This window comes from Pinus tabuliformis, chromosome 8 (assembly GCF_031772625.1).
Source record: "Pinus tabuliformis cultivar Carrire ecotype Pingquan chromosome 8, CPIR1, whole genome shotgun sequence".
Lineage (NCBI taxonomy): Eukaryota > Viridiplantae > Streptophyta > Pinopsida > Pinales > Pinaceae > Pinus > Pinus tabuliformis.
Genome location: NC_142294.1, coordinates 1,948,764,386 through 1,948,791,696, shown reverse-complemented (window position 1 = coordinate 1,948,791,696; position 27,311 = coordinate 1,948,764,386). Strand labels below are relative to the sequence as shown.

The 27,311-nt window shown below is 39.4% G+C and overlaps 1 protein-coding gene across 1 annotated transcript in view; it reads left to right on the top strand.

Moving 5' to 3' along the window:
- Positions 1-27,311, top strand: part of LOC149244264 (amino acid transporter AVT1A-like) — a 159,954-nt gene that overhangs the window by 7,935 nt on the left and 124,708 nt on the right. The window contains 9 exon segments of the mRNA XM_089374777.1: positions 16,637-16,834; positions 16,836-16,933; positions 17,237-17,451; positions 17,921-17,944; positions 18,059-18,239; positions 18,342-18,561; positions 18,682-18,817; positions 18,941-18,964; positions 19,114-19,258. Coding sequence (XP_089230903.1) covers positions 16,637-16,834; positions 16,836-16,933; positions 17,237-17,451; positions 17,921-17,944; positions 18,059-18,239; positions 18,342-18,561; positions 18,682-18,817; positions 18,941-18,964; positions 19,114-19,258 — 1,241 coding nt within the window.

Here is a 27,311-nt window from a genome sequence, read left to right as displayed (position 1 = left end):
CTCTTCTACTTTTGAAAATATTTCTTCTTCAGATGATGAAAGCGAGGATGAAAATCCTCCCCCACCTTCTCAGGATCCTCCTTCCGCTCCTCAGCTTCCAAAATGGGTCCGTGCTACTAGGGATGCAGCAGGTGATCTTGTCGGTGATCCTACAGATCAACGACGTACACGTTCTCAGTTTGATAGAGCCTCTTCTTTACTGGCTCAAGCTTCAGTGAATTATGATCTTGACACCTTTGCAGAAGCTTCAGGCCATCCAGATTGGGAAGCAACTATGAATGAAGAATATCATTCATTGTTGGCAAATGATACATGGGATCTTGTTCCTCTACCAAAGGGATGAAAACTTGTTAGATGCAAATGGGTTTACAGAACCAAGTATGGACCAGATGGGAAAGTTGATAAACATAAAGCTCATCTTGTTGCTAAGGGTTTTTCACAAGTTGAAGGCATTGACTACACTGAAACCTTCTCCCCTGTTGCCAAAATGAACTCTATTTGCCTTGTTCTTTCCCTTGCTGCCTCTTTCAAATGGAAATTCCATCAGTTGGATGTTAAATCCGCCTTTTTGCATGGGGACTTGCATGAAGAAATCTATATGGAACAACCTATTGGCTTTATACAAACAGACTCCAGCGTTGTATGTCGGCTTAAGAAATCCCTTTATGGTCTCAAGCAAGCTCCTCGAGCTTGGTATGCCAAAATGGATAACTTTCTTTTAGAAAATGGCTTTTCTAGGTGTCATTCTGACAATACTGTCTACACCAAGAAAGTGGGCAAGTCTCTTATCATTCTTGTTCTTTATGTTGATGATCTTATCCTGACTGGTAGTGATCCCAACCTTATAAACCATGTGATTACTAGCCTTAAAAGGAAGTTTGAAATGACAGACATAGGACACTTACATTATTTTCTTGGTCTTCAAGTCTTGCAATCCAAGGAAGGTATTTCCCTTTCCCAGTCCAAGTATGCCTGTGATATTTTACGCCATTTTCACATGGAAGACTGTAAGCCAGCACCTTCTCCCTTTCAGTCTGGAGTCAAACTTTCAGTCACTTGTACTTCCCTTGAAGTTGATGCTACCTTATACCATCAACTTGTAGGAAAAATTTTGTATCTAACCCATACTCGTCCTGACCTTTCCTTTGTTGTTGGCCTTGTTGCTCGGTTTATGCAAAACCCACGTGAAAGTCATTGGAAAGCAGCTAAAAGAATACTTCGTTATGTTCGAGGTACAGTTCAGTTTGGGATTCATTACAGTGCCGAAGCATCTCCTCTATTGGTTGGTTTCACTGATTCCGATTGGGCTGGTGACCCTGATGATCGGAAGTCTACTGCAGGTTATGTGTTCACTCTTGGTTCAGGACCTATTACATGGGCTTGCAAGAAACAAGGTGCCATTTCTCTTTCTTCAGCAGAAGCAGAGTATCGTGGTGCCATAGAAGCTAGTAAGGAAGCCTTGTGGCTTCGTTAGATCCTGTCAGAGTTTGGCTTTCAGCAGTAGCATCCGACTACACTTTGGTGTGATAATCAAAGTGCCATTCAACTATGCAAAGATCCACTCCAACATCAGCGCAACAAACACATTGAACTGCACATGCACTTCATCAGAAAGCTCATCCACGACCATGTTCTTGAAGTGCAATATTGTTCAACAGATGATCAAGTTGCAGACATCTTTACAAAGGCTCTCGCAGAGGTGAAGTTCACTAAACTTCGATTTATGGTTGGAGTTCAGGAAGTTGTCACTAAGGGGGGATAGGCTCTAGTGCCTCCTTCCTTCTCCTATTGTGTCATATTTGTAAATCCTTCAATCCTATCCCAAGTTGTTCTTAAGGGGGATGTTAGGATATTCCGACACATAGGAAATAGTTAAGTATAACTTGGTCTAGTATAGAGTTAGGTAAAGTGTGTTTCTTTACTATGTACATTTTGTAACTTACAATCCGACGGTCACGATATGTAGTGATCCGACGGTTCATTCTCTCCTCGGTATTATCAACACTTGATCCGTGGATTAATACCCGATTGGTCCATGATCTCTATTTAAAGAGCATGGAGGGTCATTTGTAGGTTAACCGTTCAGCTTATGTAAATTTTCATTCTTTTATTAATAAATTGCCTGAAGTGGCCGCGTTGGCTCAGGCCATGGACTGTTTCCCTCTTTGAGGGTTTTAACCACGTCAAAAGTACTGGTGTATTGATCCGCGATCTGTTTGTGAGCGGTGTCCTTTGCTGTTCTGTCTGAGGAACTTACCCTGTAAATTCCTACACTACATGAAGCCACAAATATTGTTTAGGACTCCAATGCTTCAAGGAATAATAACATATAAGCACCCACACAAGGTCCAGTAATCAATGAGTAAGCCACCTCCCATGTGTATGTCCATCACGATGCAAACAAGGGTCATCCATACACAATGCACCTTGTTGTTGCCTAAGATGTACACCTAAGTGTGGGAAAAGTTTCCAACCCCATAAGGTATAGTCTTTAAGGTGCAACACTCAGAGTAGGGTTTGCCACCTATTCCCTACTCACTTTGTTTAAGTTCTCCCCTAGGCAAGCTAAGGGGGGTAGTCCCTAAAGGATGAAACTAAAGAAAAACTTGTTGAAACAACAAGTTCTAGGAGATCTAAGAGTAAGGCAACTAATTCTCTATATAACTTGAATTAAGATAATTTGTCGAGTGTGATTATTAAGTGAGCAATGATAGATTCAATTTAATGACAATAGCAAGATAATAGAGATAGACCAGTGCCTTAAAACAATGCTCAATAAATATACAACACTTACGAAAATGGAATGATACTTCAAGTCTAAACAATGTTGCAAAAATAGTGTTAGTACAAAAAACCAAGAGATCACCAACAACTAGAAATACGAGCAATAGGATTTCCACCACAACTTGCAAGAAATTGAAAATTGTACTTCAAGTAAAGATGCTTTAACAATGATATAGTGTTCAAGAGACAACGAAGAAAAAATAAAGCTTGCAAGTAATTAAATTAGCTCACAATTCCAATTGCAATAATCAAATGAAATGCAAAATGACAATGTTAGATGAATGCAAGACTAAGCTATGTGTGATGCAAGAGTTGTTAATTTTAATTATATGCCTAGAATTATGGCGAATGCCTTCTCCTTAATTGTCAAAACTTGTCTTAGAACAAGGTGTTGATTTCTGGTAGTGTCGGATGTGCTCTAAGTCTCAACTTTTATATGGAGGCTTAGACACATGCATTCTCCAATACCCAGAAATCGTTTTTAGGAAATTCCACTCGGAGACAGTTTTATTAAAATAATTAATTATTTTTAATGGGAGCTTAAGTCTGAACTTAGGAAATTAAAATAATTAATGGGTATTAATCTAACTGTGGGTGTAACCTCTAGAAGACGAGGATCAAGCATAAATGATCTTATCCATTGATTATAATCTAATCTGGGTCATTGATTGATCAATGAGAGGATTATAAAAGAAGGCTTGATGGGCACTTGGAGAAAACACACAGAGAGAGATCAAAAGTTCGATTTTCTGAAGCAGAGCAACTGCTAGAGAGATTTTCGATAGTGATCTTTTGCAGTGAGGAGCAGAGATGGTATCTGAAAGAGGGAAGTTTTCTTGGGCCAGAGAGTACAAGGCAGAGAGGGAAGAATCGATGTCTAGAGAGAGGATGACGTTGGCCCACGCAGAGCTGACATAGTGGCAACGCAGAGCCTAAAGGAAGATCAAATTCCTACTGAGGAAATCGAGTTTCAGAAGTTGAGAGTTGGGGTGTGAGACTGGGAGTTTGGAAATCGAAGTTTCTGATCAGCAGAGGATCCGGAGGAAGAGCAGCGCAGTCCCCAGCTTAGGTGACGCAGAGTTTGCATAGGGTTCATGTAGATCTGCGTAGAGGCTGACGCAGAAGGGATGCAGAACCTCCTTCTAGCGAAATCAACGTCAGATTCTTCCAGTGATAGGGTGAGATCATCTCACTAATTGTTTTGTCCAGTTTCTCTCTGTGTCAAATAGCCAGTTGGGCTTCCAATGAATTGTACTCAGATTTACTACTACATAATAATAAAACCCTTAGAGTTGTTGCACCAGTTTTCCCGCATTGGGTTTTTCCGGGGACATTTGTCCAAAAATAACTGTCATTGTGTTGTATCTTTTTCTTGTTTAGTTTCTTGTTTCGGCGTATTATTTTAAATAGTGAATGTTGCAGTTGTATTTACTTCGATATTTACCGTAGAACACAGTAAATAACTTTTATGGATTAACAAGTAGGAGAAGTAACATAGGTTACTGCAGTAGGGATTCTGGGTTTAGGATTTTTCACATGGTATCAGAGCTGCAAGTGAGGCAAGAAGAACAGAGCCGAAAGACCCAACGCTGAAGGAAGAAGGGAATTCAAAATTCCTACAGAGGCAACAATTCGAATCCCTAAATGGTTTGCGCAGTTTAGGCCAGGAGGGCTAGATTTTCAAAGGAGGTCTCGCTCTGAGTGAGTTGACAGAGAGGTAAGATTTCCAGATCGAAAACTGTCAGCGGAAAAAGGAGCAACGCAGCAGATGTTTCAGGGAAGAGGGTTTTTCTGGTGGGACGCAGTTTTCTGCAGTGAGTTGTTGTGGGCAGAAAGACGTCAGAGGGAAGAGAGAGACACAGTTGAGGGAGTTATTCCTCAGAAGACTTCCAACCAAGAAGTCTGATTTCTCATTTAGCTGAGTAGCAACAGGGACCAACAGATCTACTAACTTCAGTAGGGAGTGCGTAGGCCAGCCCAGTGCTGCGCAGAGGAGAGAGGAAGTAGTTAGACACTTTCGTTGGCAAAGATGGCCACAGATGGACATGATCTATGGAAGAGCAACAAATTAGATCCAGTTGCTCCAGAGTTTTCACATAGATCAGTATCCCTACTACGAGAGCCCAACAAAATCAGTAGTAGGAGGATCACACTGTCAGCAGACGCAACTAGTTATTCAAATGACAGTTGCATAGCTAGTTGCAGTCAGTTTCTGGAACTGGTAGTGTGAATTGCCCAGTTGCAGTATGCAGGTGCAGTTCCAGCCAGGAGATTCCCAGCGCAGAGCTTCACAGTCCAGTTTCCAGTGTAGGAGGACTGTGCAAGTTTCCAGGAGGGAGCAGAGAGATTTCCCATAGGGAGATCGAGACTCAAGGGAGCAACTCTATGGAAGCTAGTACTTCAGGATCTGAGGATATTAGACTCATTATTGCAGGAGTTGCAGCAGTAGTGCAGAAGCATTAGCAGAGTAGTAGCAATCGCAATATGAGTATCATATTTTGCCATGATTGCCCAGGTACCTCCAGGGGATAGCTGGGGTGATCTAGTACTATAGTTCGAAAGAACTGCAGATGGGCAATATCCTTGAAGAGTCCACCTCTCGGATCAATACCTTGCTATGGGAGCCCAGATTAGTAGTAGTAGGATGGACCAGTGTCAGTTGGTGCAGAGGAGTGCCAAAGTGACAGTCACAGAGGCTAGAAGCGCCAAAGTGACAGTCACAGAGGCTAGAAGCGCCAAAGACTGAGCAGTGCAGAGTAGAGTTGGCAGTAGTGTAGAGTCAACAACAACGCAGAGGCTTCATAGGTACAACGTAGACACTAGCAGCAGTTAGACTCCAGCAACAAGATGCATCATATTGAACACTTGTTCAGTAATTTGGGATGATTTTCCGTTGTTGATGTAGTAGCAGTGGCAATTGGAGAAGGTTGCAGTGCACTGTAGATGCAGTTGGCAGTGGCAGTGCCAGCAGCAGCACGGATGCAGAATTAAGAGGGAGTTGCAGTACGGATACAGTGTTGACAGTGGTAGAGTCAACAACGGTACAACTATATCATTTGCGCAGAAGTTGGTGGATCAGACATCAACAACCCAGAAGGAGATGTTACAGAACAAAGTGATGCTTCAACAGGTTGCATTGCTAGAGCACATTCCTCTCTAAGAGGGATTGTTGATTTCTGGTAGCATCGGATGTGCTCTAAGTCTCAAATTTTGCAGGGAGGCTTAGACACATGCATTCTTCAATACCCAGAAATCGTTTTGGGAAATTCCAATTGGAGACAGTTTTATTAAAATAATTAATTATTTTTAATGGGACCCTAGTCTAAACTTAGGAAATTAAAATAATTAATGGGTATTAATCTAAATGTGGGTGTAACTTCTAGAAGAAGACGAGGATCAAGCATAAATGATCTTCCCCATTGATTAGAATCTAATCCGGGCCGTTGATTGATCAACAAGAGGATTATAAGAGAAGGCTTGATGGGCACTTGGAGAAAACACGCAGAGAGAGATCAAAAGTCTGATTTTCTGAAGCAGAGCAACTGCCGGAGATATTTTTGTTGAATTTTCTAAGTCTATCCGTTAGAAAATTAATCTGTATTCTGCTGGTTTATTTCTTCTACTTATAAATTCTAAACAAGTTATTTGAAACATTTAAATATCAAAATAAACACAATACAGTCACAACATCTACAGATCATCAAATGAAAGAAAACAAGAACACAAGTGACACCATTATTTTTGGATAAATATCCTCGGAAAAACCCAATGTAGGAAAACCGGTGCAACTAGTCTGAGGGTTATATTATTATGCAGTCTTTCTTGAGTACAACTGGGTGCCTAACTGGCTCACTCGACAAAGAAAAATACACGGCAACAATACCTCTATATTCGGAAACAGGTATTCAAAAAGCCTGTCCCACGAAACCCTCTTTGGCACAACTGAAGCTCAACGCTGGCCCTTTTGGCCTTCTGCGTAGCCTCCTGCTGACTTGCGTCAGGCCCAGGACCCTCTACGTCAGCCCTCTAAGGCACTGCGTAGCCTTTGGGATCCTCTGCGTCACTCCAACAACCTCTGTGTGGATGACGCAGTCCCTTTGGCATCTGCGCTATCTCTGCTGGGCTCTGCGTGGCCTGAACTGACTATTGCTCTCGCTCTCCCTGCTTCTACGCTGGTCTCTCAGTACTGTCTCTGCCTCTCTGCCCAGTACTCACTACCCCTTGCTGCTGATCACTGATTCAACTTTGCTTAACAACCTTGCTCTAGCAAAATGAATCACTGATCACTTTGGTGTGTTCTTCAACTGACCCTCAAGCTTCTTCATATACTTTTCCCGTCAGTCCTTCAATGACTGAGATTAAATTTGTAATCAACGGCTAAGATTAGATTTGGCTTGATCCATGACTTTTGGAACCTTCTAACCTAGTTTTATATTAATACCCATTAATATTTTATTTTTCCTAAGTTTAGACTTAGGAACTCCATTAAAAATATTAATTATTTTAATTTCTCCCAAATTGGGTACAATCTGTCCAAACCATTTTTGGGTCTTGGAGATCTCATGTGCTTTAGCCTCTCCACCAATTTTTATGGCTAGAGCACATCCAATGCTACCCCAAATCAACACTCCCTCTTAGCGAGGACTGTGCTCTAGTAATACTCCACACTGAGCATCACTCTGATTATATGGCATTGGTACCTGTGCTGATGCTAGGCCTCCCTGCCCAACATCCTCTGCACTGCTGCATCCTGTACTGCTGCCCATGGACCTGCCACTGTCACTGTTGCATTCGTACGACAGCTCCCTTCGCATCCGTGTTGCTGCTTGTCCATCCTCCCAAGATTGCATTTGCACTGCATCCCCTCTCATCATGCTGCATCGTGCTATTGCATATTGCTACTGCACTGCAACTCAGTTACTGAGAAGTAAGTAACTGATCCACCCAACTTCTGACATCCCTGTCAGGCTAGAAACACTCCTGATGCTGAAGCTCTCTCTGTCGCTAACAAGTGCTCCCTCTATTGACCTCTGCGCTATTGCAACAACTCCCTGCATCTTGCACTTTTGCACACCTCTCTGTGCCATCCTGCATCGTTCAACACTCCTATGTCTCTCGCACTGTTGCAGCTTGCTAGCCTCGTGTTGCCTGGGGACTCCTGCACTGTAGCACTCTCTGTCGCTTCATCCACATCCATCTCTACCGACATCTGCCAATCTTGCTACTCCTTTGCGGGGCTCCTGTAGCTAGGTATAATCCAAGAGGTTGGGTACCTCAAGGATCCTGCCCCTCATTATTTGTAGTCCTCTTGACTACAGCTCAATGTCTCCCCACTTCTTCTCAAGTGGCACATGAGCACTCATGGCATAATCCTCATCCTCCTTAACTTCTTTCTTCACCTTCGCTGGCGCTGCTTTCAAGTCAGAAGCCTCTCCCTTACTTTTCTTCCTCGGACAGTGGTTCGCATAGTGATCGAGTTCCCCACAATGGAAGCACTTGACCTTGGAGTGGTCCTTCTTCTTCCTCTTCTCCTGCTTTCCCACAGATGCTAGAGCTGCATCCTCTTCCTCTTCCTTCTTGATCCTGATCCCTTTGTTGCTACTCCCCGTCTTGGTTAGTCGTCTAATCTCTTCTTGACGAAGAGCCGCCCAGATTTCTTTCCAATCTGGAAGACTTGCCCTGCCCAGTATGCTCTGGACAAATGTCTCCAATCCTTGGAGACTGCATTAGGTGTGGTCCTCCCCATCAATTCTTGATCTGGCGTGGCCCCTATGGAAGTCAGTTGGTCACGGATCTCCTTCAACCGATTGAGGAAGACATCTATTTGCTCTCCCTTCTACATCTGGTATGACCTTAGCTGATTCTCTAGGAGCATCTTCCTCTGCACGGAAGTATGCTAGTACAATGTCTTCAAAGTGTCCCACATCTCCTTTGCCGTTTCCTTCTCGGCAATATGTGGGACCACATGATCCTTGACCCCATCAAGGATGATGCACTTTTCCTTAGCCATTGCCTCCTCATACCTTTCATTAGCTACCGGGTCAATTGGGATAGCCATTACTCTCAAGGCGAAGCCCTTGATACGATGTCTGTCTAGAATGGACAAGATCCTAGCCTTCCAGACCACAAAGTTGGATGCTCCGTCCAACCTATCCTGATCTCTCAGCCCATTCACGACCATCTCTCTGCTCTTTTCTGTCGACTCCTCTGAGTCTCTCTACTTCCCACCTGGAAGTTCTCGGTTCGACTCCTGCTGAGTCTCTCTACTTCTTGTCTGGAAGTTCTCTTCTAGACTCCCTCTGAGTCCCGATTTCCCTCCTGGAAATCCTTTTGCCAACTATCAAGTTGCCTGTATCCAATCGTCTGTGCAACTGCAAGACTGATCCAGATTCCTTGGCTAGAAATCCGCCTTGACATCAACTTCCTCTACCTTGGTCTTGCCCTGTTAGGTACTGGTATTGCCCTATTAGGTACCCCACTAGCTTTTCTCCTTCAAAACTGCCCATAGCTTCCTTCATCTAAGCAATTGAAGGATTAAGCTTCTTGGCTCTGCTCAATCCCGGCACCGGAAAAACAGCTCCCTCAGCCAACTGCGTCAGCACTCTTGGCCTCTGTGTGAGCTCTCTCTGGCCCAGACTGATGACGTAGTCTCTCTGCATCAATCCTTCCTTTGTCGCTTCTGCAAGGATCAGCTACTGTCACTCGGGACAGCTGATTTTGCTGAAAATGCTCTGCTCAGCTGATGCCTTTAGTTCTCCTGTGATCTGCAACCACCCTTTGATACCATGTTGAATTTTCTAAGTCTATCTGTTAGAAAATTAATCTGTATTATGTTGGTTTATTTCTTCTACTTGTAAATTTTGAACAAGTTATTTAAAACATTTAAATACCGAAATAAACACAATACAGTCACAACATCTACAGATCATCAACTGAAAGAAAACAAGCACACAAGTGACATCGTTATTTTTGGACAAATGTCCCCGGAAAAACCCAATGTGGGAAAATCGGTGCAACTATTCTGAGGGTTATATTATTATGAAATCTTTCTTGAGTACAACTGGGTGCCTAATCGGCTCACCCAACAGAGAAAAATACACGGCAACAATACCTTTATATTCGAAAACAGGTATTTAGAAAACCTGTCCCACGAAACCCTCTCCGGCACGACTGAAGCTCAACGTTGGCCCCTTTGGCATCTGCATCAGCTTTCTGCTGACCTGTGTCAGCCCCATGACCCTTTGCATCAGCTCTTTGAGGCACTGCGCAGCCTCTACGACCCTCTGCGTCACTCCAGCAGCTTCTGCGTGGATGACACAGTCCCTCTGGCCTCTGCGCTGTCTCTATTGGGCTTTTTGTTGCTTGAACTGGCTACTTCTTTCACTCTCCCTGCTTTTGTGTTGGTCTCTCAGTATTGTCTCTGCCTCTCTGCCTTGTACTCACTGCCCCTTGCTGCTGATCACTAATTCAACTTTGCATAGCAACCCCGCTCTAGCAAAATGAATCGCTGATCACTCTGGTGTGTTCTCCAACTGACCGTCAAGCCTCTTCTTATACTTTTTCCGTTGGTCCTTCAACGACCGAGATTAAATCTCTAATCAACGGCTAAGATTAGATTTGGCTTGATCCATGACTTTTGGAGCCTTCTAACCTAGTTTTATATTAATACCCATTAATATTTTATTTTTCCCAAGTTTAGACTTAGGAACTCCATTAAAAATATTAATTATTTTAATATTTCCCAAACCGGGTACAACTTGTCCAAACCATTTCTGGGTCTTGGAGATCTCATGTGCTTTAGCCTCTCCACCAATTTTCATGGCTAGAGCACATCCGATGCTACCCCAAATCAACAATTTTCGTTAGTGATCTTTTGAAGTGAGGGATAGAGATAGTATACGGAAGAGGGAAGTTTTCTTGGGTTGGAGAGTACAAGGAAGAGAGGGCAGAATGACGTCCAAAGAGAGGCTGATGCTGGTCGACACAAAGTTGATGCAGTGGCAGCGCAAAGCCTAGAGGAAGATCGAAATCTTGCTGAGGAAATCGAGTTTCAGAAGCTGAGAGCCAGGGTGTGAGATCGGGAGGCTGGAAATCAAAGTTTTTGGGCAGTAGAGGATTCGTAGGAAGAGAAGTGCAGTCCCCAGCTGAGGTTACGCAGAGACTGCGTAGGGTTGACGTAGATCTGCGTAGAGGCTGACGCAGAACGGACACAGAGCCTCCTTCCAGCGAAATCAGGGTCAGATTCTTCCAGTGACAGGGTGAGATCATCTCACTAATTGTTTTGTCCAGTTTCTCTCTGTATTGGATAGCTAGTTGGGCTTCCAATGAGTTGTACTTAAATTTACTATTGCATAATAATAAAACCCTCAAAGCTGCTACACCGATTTTCGTGCATTGGGTTTTTCTGGGGACATTTGTCCAAAAATAACTGTCATTGTGTTGTATCTTTTTCTTGTTGTTTCGTGTTTTGTCATATTATTTTAAGTAGTGAATGCTGCAGTTGTATTTACTTCGATATTTACCGTAGACATAGTAAATAACTTGTATGGATTAACAAGTAGGAGAAATAACATCAGGTTGCTGCAGTAGGGGTTTCGGGTTTAGGAATTTTCACACAAGGTTGTTGGGAGAAGTGCTAGGGAAGGAGGTTAAGGCCTCATTAACGATACCTACCTAGGGCTTCTAGCAACCCAAGTGCCTTTGTTCCTACAAGGGACATGGCCACAAGAGAATTGCAAGGTCACTCATTTTAATCGTTTTTTAAGGGTTCAACTCCTCAAATTGAATAGTGGAGAAGGTTGTCCTAACTTTCTATCAACCAAGCTTATGCTTGGAGGTAAATTTTAAGGATGCAAGTCTAGATCTGGAAATGCAAATGCAAATGCTTCAATGAGACTCAATTTCAACAAGATGATTCAAGAAAGAGATACTAATCGCAAGATAATGATAAACACTTAGAACACTAGATTAGATTAGCTTAACCAATGAAGCATATAAGAATTACTCAATGAAACATGAGAGATGCAATCAGATTTGGATGCTAGAGCAATATATCAAAATGCCTTTAGTAAAAAGTACTTCTTAAGATGTTCTTCACTTATATTAGACAATGGAAACAAGTGAGAGTTATATGATGAAAGCACAAGTAGATGATGGAAAATGAGTTTGCTAATCAAAGAAGAGAAAGACTACTTTAAATCTATAATTGCAAGTGAAACGAAGACGAGCTATTTCAAATGCAATAGATCAAATAGCCAATTAGTAAATGCAACTTAAAATATCAGATCTAGGATGCAATAAGATTGAAACTAGAAATGCAAGAGACAAGTTAGCAAGTTAGATCTAAAGACTGAGAGAAGAAGAGCGAAAAGCCCTCCCTTTTAAATAATGAGGCAAGATACCATGGGATTGAGATCCCAAGTTCCTTCAAGAAACAAGATCTTTATTATTATTATTACAAAGGAAGAGCCCCTTCCACTAGACTCACGACCATCAACAAGGATGAATGATAGTCTTTAAAATGCTCATGGTCTAGGTGAAGGACAGGCCTAGAATGCTCAAAATTTTATTAATTTTTTGTTGTTGTTGTTGTTGTAATGGTGAATTCCTTAAGGATCAAGGCTTCAAATCTCTTAAAAAAAAAAAAAAAACAGTTTGCCACTGCCAAATTTGCCTTTCGCACTAGGTAAGAGAGGACTCCTTTAGAGACTCACGACTTGGAGAATAAGGCTTAAAATGAATGCGACGACTTCAAAGAAATTTGCAATTAGAACAAGCCTCTGAAAACTTGATTTTGCCAAAAAATATGAATGAGAAACCCTTCCAAAAAATTTGTTTATCTCTGCAAAACATAAGGGTTAGTATATTAAAATTAAAGGCAATTTGTGGCCTAGCAAATTTGATGGAAAATACATGTGGCCCCTTAGAAAAATTTAAATGAGCCATAAAAATTTGATCAAACCTTTGCTAGACGATGATATGAGCTTTCCAAGGCTAGTGACCTTACAAATAAAAAGTTTTGGACTACAAAACAACAAACCCCAAGTCGAAACCTTTAAGAGAATTTTTGCAAAAAATTTATGAGTGGAAACCCTTTAAGAAAATTCGATCTAAATGCAAAAGAGGCCCCCAAACCTTTGCGGCCTCAAGGAGAGGGTTTACTCTTTGAAGAGGACCTCAAAAAGATTTCGTTTCACTTAAGACCCTAGTCGTCTAGGCTAGGAGGAGATTATGGATTAAAAAAAATCGCTATTTTCCTTTGAATTCCATGGCATCAACCTGCAAAAATTATTTACAAATAGATCCAAGCCAGACTCCAATATTTCTCTTCGATCCGTGAAGGAATTCAACAAAAACGCCACAAATATATACAAGATTTATATAGATACAAGGGTTAGAAAAATATTTACAAATTATTTACAAAATTAAAATTACAAGACTAATCTAAAGGGTATGAGGACGCCTATGCCCCTTGATTAGCTGATTAGCTCTTTAAATAGCAGATTATTGAATAATAACTCTATTTTTTTTTGAGAGAGAGATTCAAAGATATATAAATTTTGATCTAGAGCAAGTGGTAAGAAAAACCCTTCTTATTTCGAATGATAAGTCTTTAGATGATCCCACTATGGGTTCTTCAGCTTCAATGTCTTGAATAGTTGGTTAATTCAACAGAGAATGCCGCCGAGTATTCAAGATCTGATCAACACAATTAATTTCTACACATTTGAAAAAAATATTTGTTAGATCCACAAAGATTTGAATAGCACAATGAAAGAGGAGTCTAAGGGTTTAGCCGAAAACCAGTGGATCTACTCTATCTAAAGTGTTTCTCCAAATCTAAACAATGATGTAAGATAACTATACACCAATGAATCTTCAAGAGCTAATGGAAATAACAAAATATAGCACTAGTAAAATATGAAGCACAATAGATCAGAAAGATATTACCATATAACTGAAGAATAATACCATAGCTTTGTTCCCAAAAGGCTTTATTTTATTGCTTAGAAAAAATATTACAAAAGTAGTAGAGCTTCACTTAGCCAGGAGCTCAAGATTTTTCATGTTACAAATGAGGAGCTTAGAGCTTCCTTATATAGAAAACGAGAGAGCTAGAACCCTCCAAGTGGAAAAAATAGCTAGTCTTGACTTGATTTGTGGTTTGATCCTCAAAAAATTCGAAGCTTTGATGCTGCTGCACAGATCTAGAGGAAAAATTCGTTTGCCTTGATGGATGAGCTGTATGGACCATTCTTTAACTTTAGAGTGGTTTTGGACCACTAGAATATCTTCAAAAATGTTTTCCTCGAATTTCTCTCATTCAAGAATAACCACCTGGACCAAAAAAGTTGAATTCCTTGAAAAAAACATTTTTCTTTTGGCCCAACAAATTTCTTGTGGGACTTTTCTGCCTTGGAAATGAGACTTTTCTCATTTCTTGAGTTGATTCCTCTTTGGGAAATTCCTCATCAATTTTTAATTATTTTTCCACTTGGAGATACTTTTATTTTCTCTCATTTTAATTTTTTGACCAATTTCCGGCTAATTATTTTGCCAATTTTTATCGGAAAATCAAAATAATGACTCTATAGGTATTTAAACATAATTTTCCACCCTCAAAGAGTGTCTAGATAGAAATTTTAGGAGTTGAGGTGTAAATTTAAGTACCCATACCCCCTATAACTTCTATAGACAACAGGTTTTACATCTTTACATGAAATATTACATAGAAATCCCACTCGGAAGGGGAATTTTGACAATTAAAATATGACCTTTATGCACAACCAAATTCTGCAAGACTTAAGACATGATCTAATATGATATTTACATAGACTCTAAACACTAAGACTCACCTAAAACTTCACCATCGAGTCCTGCTCTAGCTTTGGGGTATGTTTCGGAGAAAAACTCTACTAATTATTAAGTGTTGAAAAACAAAAATAATTAGTTGATAAAAAAAACTCCCTAGAGTGAAACTCTCTAGAAAAAATTTTAGGCTACCTAGATGTTTTACATGGCTTCATAAACATACTAGAATCATATTTACATAATGGCCCACAGGGCAATAGAATTTGGATTACAATTGAAGACAAGAAGCTGTAGATGATGATGAAATTTGAAATTTTTTATGACTGCTCTGAACTGCACTCTGTTCATGAGGTAGTTGACACTTGAGTGGTCAACACACCTCACATCACTTGAAGCACCCTTGAGAATGGTGTAAACACTTTTGTAGTAACCCCTAAAGCTAACATTTAGGAGGGGATTATGGGCCCACAAAACAATGGCATGTCTTTGTTGGCCTTAACCCTAGGCCTATTATACACAAACGAAATAAAATATGGCCGTATACATAATTTTTTTTTGTAAGCTGTGGCATTTCTATTATCTACATCAAAATTAGAAGTACAACCATAGGAATCTCAATCCGCCCAATTGGGAAACCGGATCTGTTGGCTCCAATTCATCAGACAGTCAATAAAGTTTTTCATGCTGAACAATATCAAAAAACTTTGTAGGACATTAAGCCCTATCTCTCCAGGTTTATCCAAAAAAACTATTCTGTCCCATTACTGCTAACAGATCTAGATTTACTACTACTGCTAAGGCATAGAAATTCATATTCAAACCCCCAAGCAGTATCATTCTAAATTCAAAAGAAAACAGATAACAGGTCTCTCAATTCGCAACATCTCCTCTTCCGAATTTGTCGTTGGTCTTCCCCAGCTCCGTCAACATCTCTTGGATATCCCTGAGTTGCTCGTTCTGTTGCCGCAGCATCCCTTCCACGTTCGCCACCTCCTTTTTCGTTGCCGCCGTCTCCTGCGCCATTTCCACCATCTCGGCCGCGACTTGTTCCATGGCTTTTGCCAAGAGGTGCTTCAGCGCCCAATAAGTGTGAAGCCGCGGCGGTACAGGGTTAATCTGCCCCGCGTGTTAACAGGGTCCGGCAGCTGCGAGGCCCATTCATCCATCTCCGGGTCGGATGGTTCCTCTAATACCCTATGGCCGTATACATAATTACAAGTACATAATGATACATATAAATGAGCCATGGCCACATGCATAGATTACAACAATCATTCTAACAGAATGGGTATATGCTAATTATACTCTACAGTCTAAAAGGGGGTGGTTTTTTTCCCTTTCTTAATTTACTTATAATCAATCCTTTTTAGGCACTTGTGGAATTAAATATTCTTTTTAATTCATTTCATAGATACTTATCCAAATAGAATGTGCATTAATTTATTTATAATATCAAACTTAAAAGTTCATGGTACCAGGTTTTGCGTTTCTTTGTTTAGGAATAGTGTTAATTGCTATGCAAAGTATGGATGTAGGATATTTAGAGTGGAGGAATTTGAATTCCAAGCAAGATTTATAACCATCGAGTGCAGTGGGTTTGAACTTTGATTTAAGTTCATATATAGTTACCCATCATTTTATTAAAATGACAGTCTGATCTTGTTTAAGCCTACTTTTCATCTTCTACTTGATACTTTACTTTATGTTGATGCATTTTCTGTTAGCAATTGGTGAAGTTTATTGCTAAGAAATGAATGCTTCAATCTCATTTCACGTGTATATATTTTACCACATTAGTGGCATTAATAAAGGACATGCTTTAAATTTTTAATTTTCACTCCATTCTAAGCATAGAGATGGTAGATGCCATTAAAATTTATATAATTAATAATTGCAATGTTTCTTCAGTTAAACAGTCAAGATTCTCCCTCCCCACCCCTCCAATATTCTGTATCTATATTTTAAGAATAAATTTATAAAATCACATGTAAACTAGACAGGCGGGGAACTTAAAATATTTCATTGAATGTGACTTGAACAGAGAATCTATGGATACATACAGCATTGCTGCTTCTCCATCGGTATCCTTTGGTTGGATGCAACGCCAACCAAGCTTTGAACTTCCATGTTCTCAAAAAGGTAGTCTATTAACACAGGATGCAGCTTACTGGGATTCCAGGAGACCATTACTGGAAAAGGAGGGACTTGAAGAGAAGCCAACATATATACCAGTGTCTACATAGAGATGGATTTGATAAAAGGGTCGTTGACAGAGATGCTGGACATGCTATAGAATATCGAGGACAAGGCTGCAGCTTTGTGCAAGCAGTATTTAATGGTACGAAAATCTGTCAATGAAATCCACTGGTGCTGAGTTGAGAATGTCAGCAGTCTAACAATTGCCTTGTATTTGCATGTATGGTCTATTTAGTTGCATGTTTAGAGATGTAAATTGGCATGCATTGGGCTTGGTCTTCTGTTCATTTCACATCGCTTAAAATGTTACCTGAATGTATAGAGAATAAGGGATAAGTGTCTTGAATGCAGTGAGTAGAATCACTTTTATAATATTTTTACAGCTACCGAGCAGTGTGGTTCTTTTCTAAACACTCGAATTCCATTGACATAATTATCTCTGCAGGAGTGAATGTACTGGCTGGTGTTGGCCTTCTTTCTACCCCATATACTATTTTAGAAGCGGGTTGGATAAGTCTAGCATTATTGTTGCTGTTTGCCTTCATTTGCTGCTACACAGGTATTCTCTTACGTTACTGTTTTGAGAGCGAGGAAGGCATCTATACTTATCCAGATATTGGAGAGGTTGCTCTTGGGAGACTTGGTCGTTTTTTTATCTCTGTAAGTAAATGTCACTCTTTATAAGTGTACATTCTGTATGAGGTCTATTTTTGAAGAGCTGTTGATAACTGATAGGAAAGTTTCTGGTTATCCAACTTGTGTCAGTTTTTGTGGTGATTGATCTGTTGCTCTATCTTTGACTGAATTTGACATTTGCTCGCACTGAATTTGTCCAGAAATATAGGTTGTATTGCCTATTGATTTCAATCACTTCTGTCATTTGTTTATTGAAAGCTTTACAAGGCACAACTTTCTACTGTTCTGTTAACTCAATTCTTAATTCAATATCTCCAGAAACTAACATAAACATATCTTTATAATATCTAGCTTGTTGTATCCTTGAAAAAATTCCCTTGAAAGAGTCAATCTTTAATATGAATCAGGATGTATAAATTTTATAAATCTAGTGCACTTTTATATTGCTCCTATTAATGCTTTTCTTACAATTCCTCTTTTTTGCTGCATGCAGATCGTTTTGTACTGTGAACTCTATGTAAGTGTGTGGATCACTCATCTAAATTGAATAGAATACATGGATTCTAATTCTTCTCATAAACTTACTATTTTATTTTCAGATTTAAATTTGCTGTTTGTTTTGATATTGCAGGCATACTGTGTAGAGTTTATCATACTGGAGGGAGACAATTTAACAAGGCTTTTTCCAGGTTTTCATTTTGATATTGCTGGGACTGAACTGAGTTCTCTCTATTCATTTGGAATTTTAGCTGCAGTGATAGTGCTGCCGACTGTTTGGCTGAAAGATTTGCGCATTCTTTCTTATTTCTCAGGTGTGATTGGTTTCTTTCTGATATATTTATTTTCGTATATTTTGTGTGATTCTAAAGAACAAGGTGTGCTGTGATTTTTTTCTGAATTAATCTTATATGCAGCTGGTGGAGTGCTTGCAACTGTTTTGGTTATCTTCGCAGTTTTCTGGGTGGGAGCCATAGATGGGGTAGGTTTCCACCCCAGTGGTTCACTGGTGAATTGGTCCAACCTTCCTTTTGCAGTTGGTGTGTATGGGTTCTGTTACTCAGGCCATTCAGTCTTCCCAAACATCTATATGTCGATGGCGGACCGCACTCAATTTGACAAAGTACTAGTTGTGAGGTACTGACAGCATAAACTATGGATATATGGAATTTGGTCACACAAACTGTTTAATTATACATATGATACGATAATATATTGAAACACTAATGTTATCTCATGATTTGTTTTTGTCTCCAGTTTTGTTTTATGTGTTATATTTTACGGTGGGATGGCAGTCATGGGATTTCTCATGTTTGGTCAGGGTACACTTTCACAGATCACTTTGAACTTGCCACAACAAGTTGTTGCCTCAAAAGTTGCAGTCTGGACAACTGTAAGTCATTTTAGCACTTGATTTCTGCTTGATCACGTATTTTCTCTCTTTCATTTTATGGGATTGATGGCCCTTATTTTATTTTGTGATTTTATGTTATAATCTGATGGTATTTCATGTCAGGTGATCAATCCATTTACCAAATATCCTTACAGCTAGACGAATATTAATACTTGTATTGTTCCATTTTTTGATGTTCTTTTTTGACATTAGTATGCCCAATATCAAAGCACGAGCTTTGGTATTGTAGGAAATAAGTTGACTGCATAAATTTTCCCTTAACATCAAGCAAATATGCTCTATTATTAAATCCTGTTGCAAAGAGCTTGGAGGAGTTGCTACCTTTGCAAAATTCAACTAGTGAATGGTGGGCTTCCACTTTTATACGGACAATCCTCGTCATCTCGACAGTTGGTGTTGCTCTTCTTGTGCCTTTCTTTGGTAAGTTTTCCATTGTTAAATCTTGTGTCTGTTCTATCAATTGAAAGCATTAGAGCACAATAGTAGAAATCTCCTCTGAATAAGCACTTTGCACATGCAAACATAGGTTCTCATGTTTAAGCATTTTATGATTGTGAATTACTTCTAGGTTTACAAATATACTATGGGAATAAAAACAGAGGTATATCACAAACTATTAGGGCTTGTTACCCCTCATATTGCATGGGAGGTAAATTTGTGATTTTCATCACATGAAAGGATGACATATTTGGATGCTGATGGACTTGAGGTGTACCCTTTTTATTTTTTGCTTGAGATGGTGCATTTCAGTTGGACAGATTGATGGTTATTGGTCAGCGTGTTTCATTATGGTGTTGCATGGGATGTTACACATTGTTTCAGTGGCTTGTGTGATGGGTTGTCTTGATACTCATATGGATAGTGATGACATGCTTTGGTATTATGATATTGGTGGATGGCCTATTTATTAATACTCTTCTCTTCATATTGGATGTCTTGGCTTTATAGATCAGCTTGCTTGATGATGGTGCTAGTTTCTTCATGTGAGTTATCTTGGCATCATAGCATTGTTCCTTGCACATATTCATGGAGATCTAGTCATTGGTGTGATATGATGTGGCACTTATAGAAGGGAGCCCTAAGACTTGAAGTGTCTATTATGTTTTTGTAATGATGTTTGTTGCAATAGACAACTACTCCCATAGAGATTTCATTTTTCTTGTCACATGGACTTCATGCATACTATGTGGCATTTTGATGGAGTGACCTCGGGTTTGAGGCTAACTTGGCATGTATTTGGCACCTGAGTATGATTTTTGAGGAGTGCTCTATTTCCTTGTGAATTGTGAGAAGTGGCTCGAGAGTTGTGATAGCTATTGCCTAGGGCATTGTGAACCCTGCATAGGGAGTTGTGACTTTTCATAGGATGTTGTGACATGCATTGGGAACTGAGAATCTACCTAGAGTGTTGGAGGAGCTTTATCATGGGTTTCTTGCATGGTGATCTCTCTTTGTTTAGTGGATATCAACATTTTGGCACATGATTTAAGTGATTTCAGCTTATTGATAAGGATTCATGACATGACACTTCTTGGTGAGGGCACCCTAGGGTTGATGTGTCTATCATATTCTTGTGGTGGTATTTGATGGGATAGATAATGATTTTTTTTGCAGTGCCCCGCACTTTCAAGTTTCTATGGTATGGTTGCTTGGGTTCCTTATTATATTTTGATGATGAAATTGATTTAATGATGAGCATACACTCCATTCTCATGGAGTGCTCCCTTCCTTGTACACATATGGAGGCATTGCTCATGGATCAAGGCTATTTTGTCATTGAATAGAGGTTGTTGCGCACGTGGATAATATTGGGGTCTTTGTTGACTTGGCCCTTGGTTTCTTGTGTCTATTCTATGCTAGTCAACCTCTTTTATGAGATCCACTTCATTTGCCTTGATTTAAAATAATGTATGCCTAATTAACTTGAAGAAAATGCAATATAGTTCAGCTAATTTAACTTGATCAAACCCTAGATTGCTTAAACTAAACAAAAGGAAAATTTGATTTTTAAATGATTTTTGTGGTTGGGAATGGGTAGATAAGACCATTGATGGAAAGGCAATCCTCTCTCTATTGAAACAAGGATCTCATTTGGAAAAAGATCATCTTAAAGAAGGCAGTCTTCCCTCACCGAAGAAAGAACCTTCTTAAAAGAATCATCTGAAGCAACAAGTTCGTCACCAAGTTGAAGATTCTATGTTCACAAGTAAGTGCCCTTTTATATTTAATCTAGTAAAAATGACTTCATGTTTCAAGGAGAACCATAAGCTGGTTGGGATATCAAACTTCCTTGCATGGAAAAGAAGGATTGACATAGTCCTCGAAGTAAATGAAGTTATTGATCATGTCCATGGAAAGGTCTCCAAGCCATCCAAAGAACAAGCATTATCTTGATACATGGAAAGGGATCTCAAGGCTCAAAAGATTCTTAAGGAATCCATTAAAGATCCTCTCATTTCCTATGTAGTTGAGTTGGAGACACCTAAAGAAATATATGATAAGCCGGTAGAACTTTTCTCTAAAAGCACGATAGAAAAGATCATGATCTATATAAATTGAAGGTAACAAAGGATGAAGGGATATCGTCATGCCTTTCAAAAGCATCTCAAACAAAAGGTCAATTGCATGATTTAGGAGAGATGGTATCTGATAACGAAATGATCTCCGTTATTCTAAATGCATCAACTGATGAACATGGTAACCTCATGTCTACTAGGGAAGAGGAAGCTATCCCATTCATCAAATTATGGTCTCTCTGCAAGGGAGAAGAAGACAGGCTGAAGAAAGAAAGTAACAACGGATCAGATAGAAGGGATTAATCAGTGACAAGAAGAAAAGGGAAATTTTGAAAGCTTGATCCCCCAAAGAAAAAGAACAACATGGCTAAGGAAAGATGCTATGGTTGTCAGAAACTTGGGCACAATAGAAGAGATTGTCCTAAACGTAAGAGGGATAGGGAAGAAGCCCATATTATTGAGGAAGTGAAAGAACCTCAGACAAAGAAGCTTATTAAGAAGGAAGAAGTAAAAAGATCTCTACTATGACTGAGATGATCTTCTTCACTGGAAGGTACTTTCCACTTGTAATTTATAGATAGGAGGCAATGTAGACAAGATAGGATGCATTAGATTAGAAAATAACATTCTGATAGAAGCATTAGAAGTAAGAGCTCTTGACATGGGAAGCAGAAAGGATATGTGGAATAAATTCTATTAATTACAAAGAATTGGAGCTCTTGGCAATCTCGTTAAAACCTCAAGTGATACTTAAAGAAAGAAGTAGAGGTTATCATCAACTTGGATCATCATACAATATTCAATAAAGAAACATCTGTCGGGTGAGGATATGAAAGATCCTCAAGTTTCTCTGATGGAATCCTTATCAAAGGATTCACCGATTTAAAAAGGAAGCAAGAGTTTCATTAGGAATTCCAACTTGTGGGATTCAAGGGATGATGGTATGATGACATAGCAAGAAAACAGGTCTAAAGAATAAATTTCTTTCGTTCAAATGATGTTGCTACAGAAAGTTTGGATGACCGAAAGGGAAGATGAGGTATGTATGTAAGAGGTATGTATCCTTACATAGGATATTATGAAAGTCATGTCATATGATTGTAGAAAATATGGATCACTATTTCCATCTTGGGAAATATGATCAAAAGAAGAAAGGATCTCCTCCTTTGAAAGATTGCAAAAAAGCATGTCACACTAGATGAAATCAACATAATATGTTTTCATATGAATCATGAGGAAGCTGACTACAATTAAGGAACTTTGATTAGAAACTCTTAGGAATGAAGTGTGTGACAAGAAAGGAAGAGATCGTAAAATATGCAACAAAGGTAGAAGGAATTCAACATTCGAAGTCCAAGAAGATTTGACTAGAATATCTCCCGGAAAGATATGAAGACTCTGATGGAAGTTGGAAAAAGATGGAGACCCTTGACAATGGGAGATGTGTCAACTTGTATGCAGGACGCTGATACCTATAGGAAGATGTCATGATGAAAGACCATCATAAAGGTAATGTTTGATTTAAGTGTTCATTTATTATTTTTGAACTAATATCTGGATGGGCTTATGTAGGACTGCCAAAGGGAAGACTTGTGGATGACTTCCAGGAAAACCATATTGAAAGATGTAAGATCCTTACGGAAAATATGGCATGAAAGAAAGCAGAATGACATGAAGCAAAGCTAGATGGAAAACAGATGGATCACTTTTTGATGAAATGATGACATGACTAGCTCATGGATGAAAGTGATGGATGGTCTGTGCCCTATGAAGAAGTCCTCGAAAAATGAAGACTCCATGAAAAAAGAAATTGATGACATCAAAGAAGAGAGGAGTTCTTCAAGTAGCGGGTTGTTCCACATGAGGAGTCGTTGTAGGTCCCTAGTTAAGAGGGAGCCTGAAAAGAAGTTTCTTACTTGGAAGAAACTTGAAATTCCTAAGCCAAGAGGGAGCCTAGGTACATTCCTTTTTGGTAGGAATGAGTACATTCCTTTATTGGAATATGCCCTCCCTATTTGAGAGGAAGAGATAGACATGTCATTTTGGTCTTCACATGGGAAGACTAAATGGAGGATTGGGTAATCATTTGGCATCTAATACTCTTTGAGGATGATATAGGGCATCCAATAGAAGAGTAGTTGTGGAGGACCGATATTCTTTGAGGACTAGGGAGTCCAAGATAAGAATAGTCCTCTTGGAACACACCCTGAGTACCTGGGTAGGGGATATTCCGAGAGAGACAATGATGAGAGTGTCTATAAATCATTGGTCTCGCCAACAATGGGCTTAGATCTTGTGGAGATATGGAGCTTCTAGTCAAGGCCTTGCTATGTAACAATGCTGGTTGATATGATGCTATACAAATGAGTTACCAATCCAAATTCTTCTAATGAGAAATTCTTCAGATTGAGAAAGTCCAAGTACCATTATGAATACCTCCCTAGTTAAGAGGGAGTGTTGAAAAGTGTAAATAGGTCCAATCTTCATAATGACATGTAGTTATGATTTTATGTAACGTGATGTAAATAAGAAAAATAAGTTTATTGTCTTGCTTCATGGGTTTCATGAGAAAGAGATTTTATTTTTGAGTCACGACTCCCATTGGGAGTCTTTAGGAATTATTTGTTATCTAGTCATAAAATGATAGAGTCATTGTCATGTAATGAAGTCATGTTACACTTTGTATAGAGTCAAACTTGTCTATGTAAAGTATCCTCTAAGACCTTGTCACTTATCCTCTTCAAGTTGGCCTACAACGATGGAAGAACATGCTAGAAGAAGTCGGCCTCACTACTTGTCATCATGTCGGCCTAAGGATTATGAGTTGATGTGTATATATAGCCACACTCAGCCTCACTTAGAGTCAAGAAAATCGACATACATTCCGTGAAGAAGTGTGAAGAAGAAGAGCTACGAAGAGAAGTGTGAAGAAGTGATAAGGAGAGTTTCTTTTGGGCAAGCGAAGGAAGTTTCTTCTGGGCAAGCGAAGGAGGACTCTTTTGGGTACAACGAAGATGATGTTTCTTCTGGGGCAGCAAAGAGGAGTGTTCTTCTAGGGCAGTGAAGAGGAGGTTTCTTCGGGGGCAGTGAAGGAAGGATTCTTCTCGATAGTTGTTCTTGGTAATCAAGATTCTCTAGAGGAAGTTAGTGAGATCATAGAGACCGAGTTTCTCTAAGAGAATTCGAGAAGAAGCAGTGTGAGATATAGAGACTGAGTTTCTCTAGAAGCACTTGAGGAGAGAAGTTTGAGATCAAGAAGAAAGTTGAGAAAGGGAAGAGGCAGAGCATCAAGGTTAGTGACAAGGTTTTTGGGAGAATACTAGAGTCAAGGGTCTTTGTCATGGTCTTGGTACCCATCAATTGAATATCTAGAAGAAGAATTTTGATTGGGTTTTCCTCTCAAGAGGTGAGCTGTTTTGGCCCTGGCTGACAAGCCTACATACTGTGTCTCTTGTCTTTTATTGTGCATATTGGTATTTGTCTTGCTGAAAAGAACACTATAATAACATAACAAAGAAAAGCCTACAAGATAAGAACTAAAAGTAATCACAAGCTATTATCAAGCAGAGAAATCTTTTAACTATTCATGCCCTAGATTTCTCAACATGGTATCAGAGGACAGGTGCTAAAGTCAAGAAGGGGCATTCAAAGAAAGTGGACGCAGAAGAATTGAGCTTCAAAGAAGGATCAAAGCAAGTCAAAGAACACCAAGGAATAAATCAAGATCTACCAAAACCCTAGATCGAAGAGATATACTCTAGCAAGAGTCTTGAAATTATCTTCAAGAAGGAAGCAAGAGGAAAGATCGAAACCCTAGAAGCACTTCAGAGATCATCAATCATACATCACCAAAGAAGTGAAGCTCTTCAAATCTAAGGAAGGTTAGATTGAAAGAAATCCTCTCTCTATTGAAACAAGGATCTCATTTGGAAAAAGATCATCCTAAAGAAGGCAGTCTTCCCTCACCGAAGTAAGAACCTTCTTAAAAGGATCATCTGAAGCAACAAGTTCGTCATCAAGTTGAAGATTCTATCTTCACAAGTAATTACCTTTTTATTATTTAATCTAGTAAAAATGACTTCATGTTTCAAGAGGAACAATAAGCTGGTTGGGATATCAAACTTCCTTGCATGGAAAAGGAGGATAGACATAGTCCTCGAAGTAAATGAAGTGCGTGATTGAGGGTGCGTGAGGGTTTTGGAACTTGCAGACTTGGACAACAATGGTGAGAACGACAAGTTAGGAAGAGAAGACGACATATGGAGCAGAGGGGCTGAGGCAGCATGAGGGAAGGAGAACGATGGAGGAGACAGCGGGTTGCTGCATTGCCACAGCTGGGAGAATGAGGCAGCGTGGAGAGTGAGGATGAAAGACATGGAGCTGGGCAGTGATGTTTTCCCCTTTTTTATCTTGTTTTTGTTTGCAAGTTTGGAGCGGTGAGAAAACTGTTGGAGCTGCGAATTTGTGTAAGAGGGGCAGCGTATGGACTGCGGGTGAGACTGGCGATTCGAAGGGATGGAGCTGTAGATGGAGATGGGCAGAAACGTAGGGAAAGGGAGCATGAAAGGAAATGAGGGTTCACTCTTTGCTTGTTTGTTGTGTATGCAGGTTTGCTGGAGCAGAAGCTTGGACTTGAGCAGCAGATGAATTGCAGAAGACAGAGGAAAAACTTGGGGCAAACAAAAATTTCCAGATCCTAATTTTCTTTTTTAAAACCTAGATAAAAAAAAAATTCGAAATTTTTCCAGAAAACCCTAGGTGGAAAAAGAAATGCATCCAGATACGTAAAATAAACCCAAGAAAACGAATTTCAAACTAATGTGTTTTAATGCCTCAGATTTATGAGTGAAACCCAGGTGAAATTATTTCCAGATTCAAGAAAAGAATTTAAAACCCTGGACTGCAAAATTCTTTTGAATAAAATCCTTGCAAAAGGATATTGATGAAACCTAGAGATCCAGATCTTACCCTCCAGGGCGTAGATCTGGACTCTACACGGTTTTCTCCTTCAGATATGTAGCTGCAATACAACAAGAAACACCCAAACGATATGTACAATGACCCAAAAAAAACACCCAAGTCAGAAAACTAAAATTAATTACAGATCTATATACATGAATGGCAGATCTATCAGATCTAGGGAGTGTGAGTCCAACTCTGCTCCCAGATCTGATAATCTGAGGCTCTCAATAGACAGATCTATCGATTTAGCACGAAAAAAATAAATATTTTGAATTTTGGAGGAGGTACTGAGTTCAAAACCCTTCATGCATCACTTGTAAAAAATATCTTATGATAAGCCGAAGATCAAATTTAAGCTGGGCTCTTCAGAAAACACGGATCAGGAGTTGGCTGGTTCAGCCGAGAACTTCCCTGAACGCCCGATGATCTAATAATCAAGGATTTCCTGCAAAACTCAATTCAGCTGTTAACATAGAGCGAGAAAATGATAATAAAATTCAGATTCAATAGAGATACTTGCTATTATATTCAAAATTTAAATTATCATTCAAACCCCAGCGATTGAGCAAGATACTTGTACTCAAATCACTCTTGAGAAAGCTATCATCAATGGTTAAAAAGAAATCTATGCATGAAAATGACACATCTTATAGTATTTCCACAAAGAGTAACACCAGCAGAAATTAACCCTAAAGTCTTTCTTTATTGCTCATAAAAAGATTACAAAAGAGCTTTTCGCTTAGTACACGATCAAAAGATCGAATGAACTGACTGACAAATGACCTCCTATTTAAAGATAAATCTTCCAACGGCTAGTTTGAGTGATTCTCGTTAAAGCAATCTCGACTGTTAATGAGGATTAAAATTTCTTTTAATCTCATCAGTCGAAAATTTGAAGTATCGAGGAAATTTGAAATTTTCAATTAAATGAATTTTAATTAATTCAAAAATTAAAATTTTGAATTAATTTCCTCAAAATTTTGACTTTGACTTAA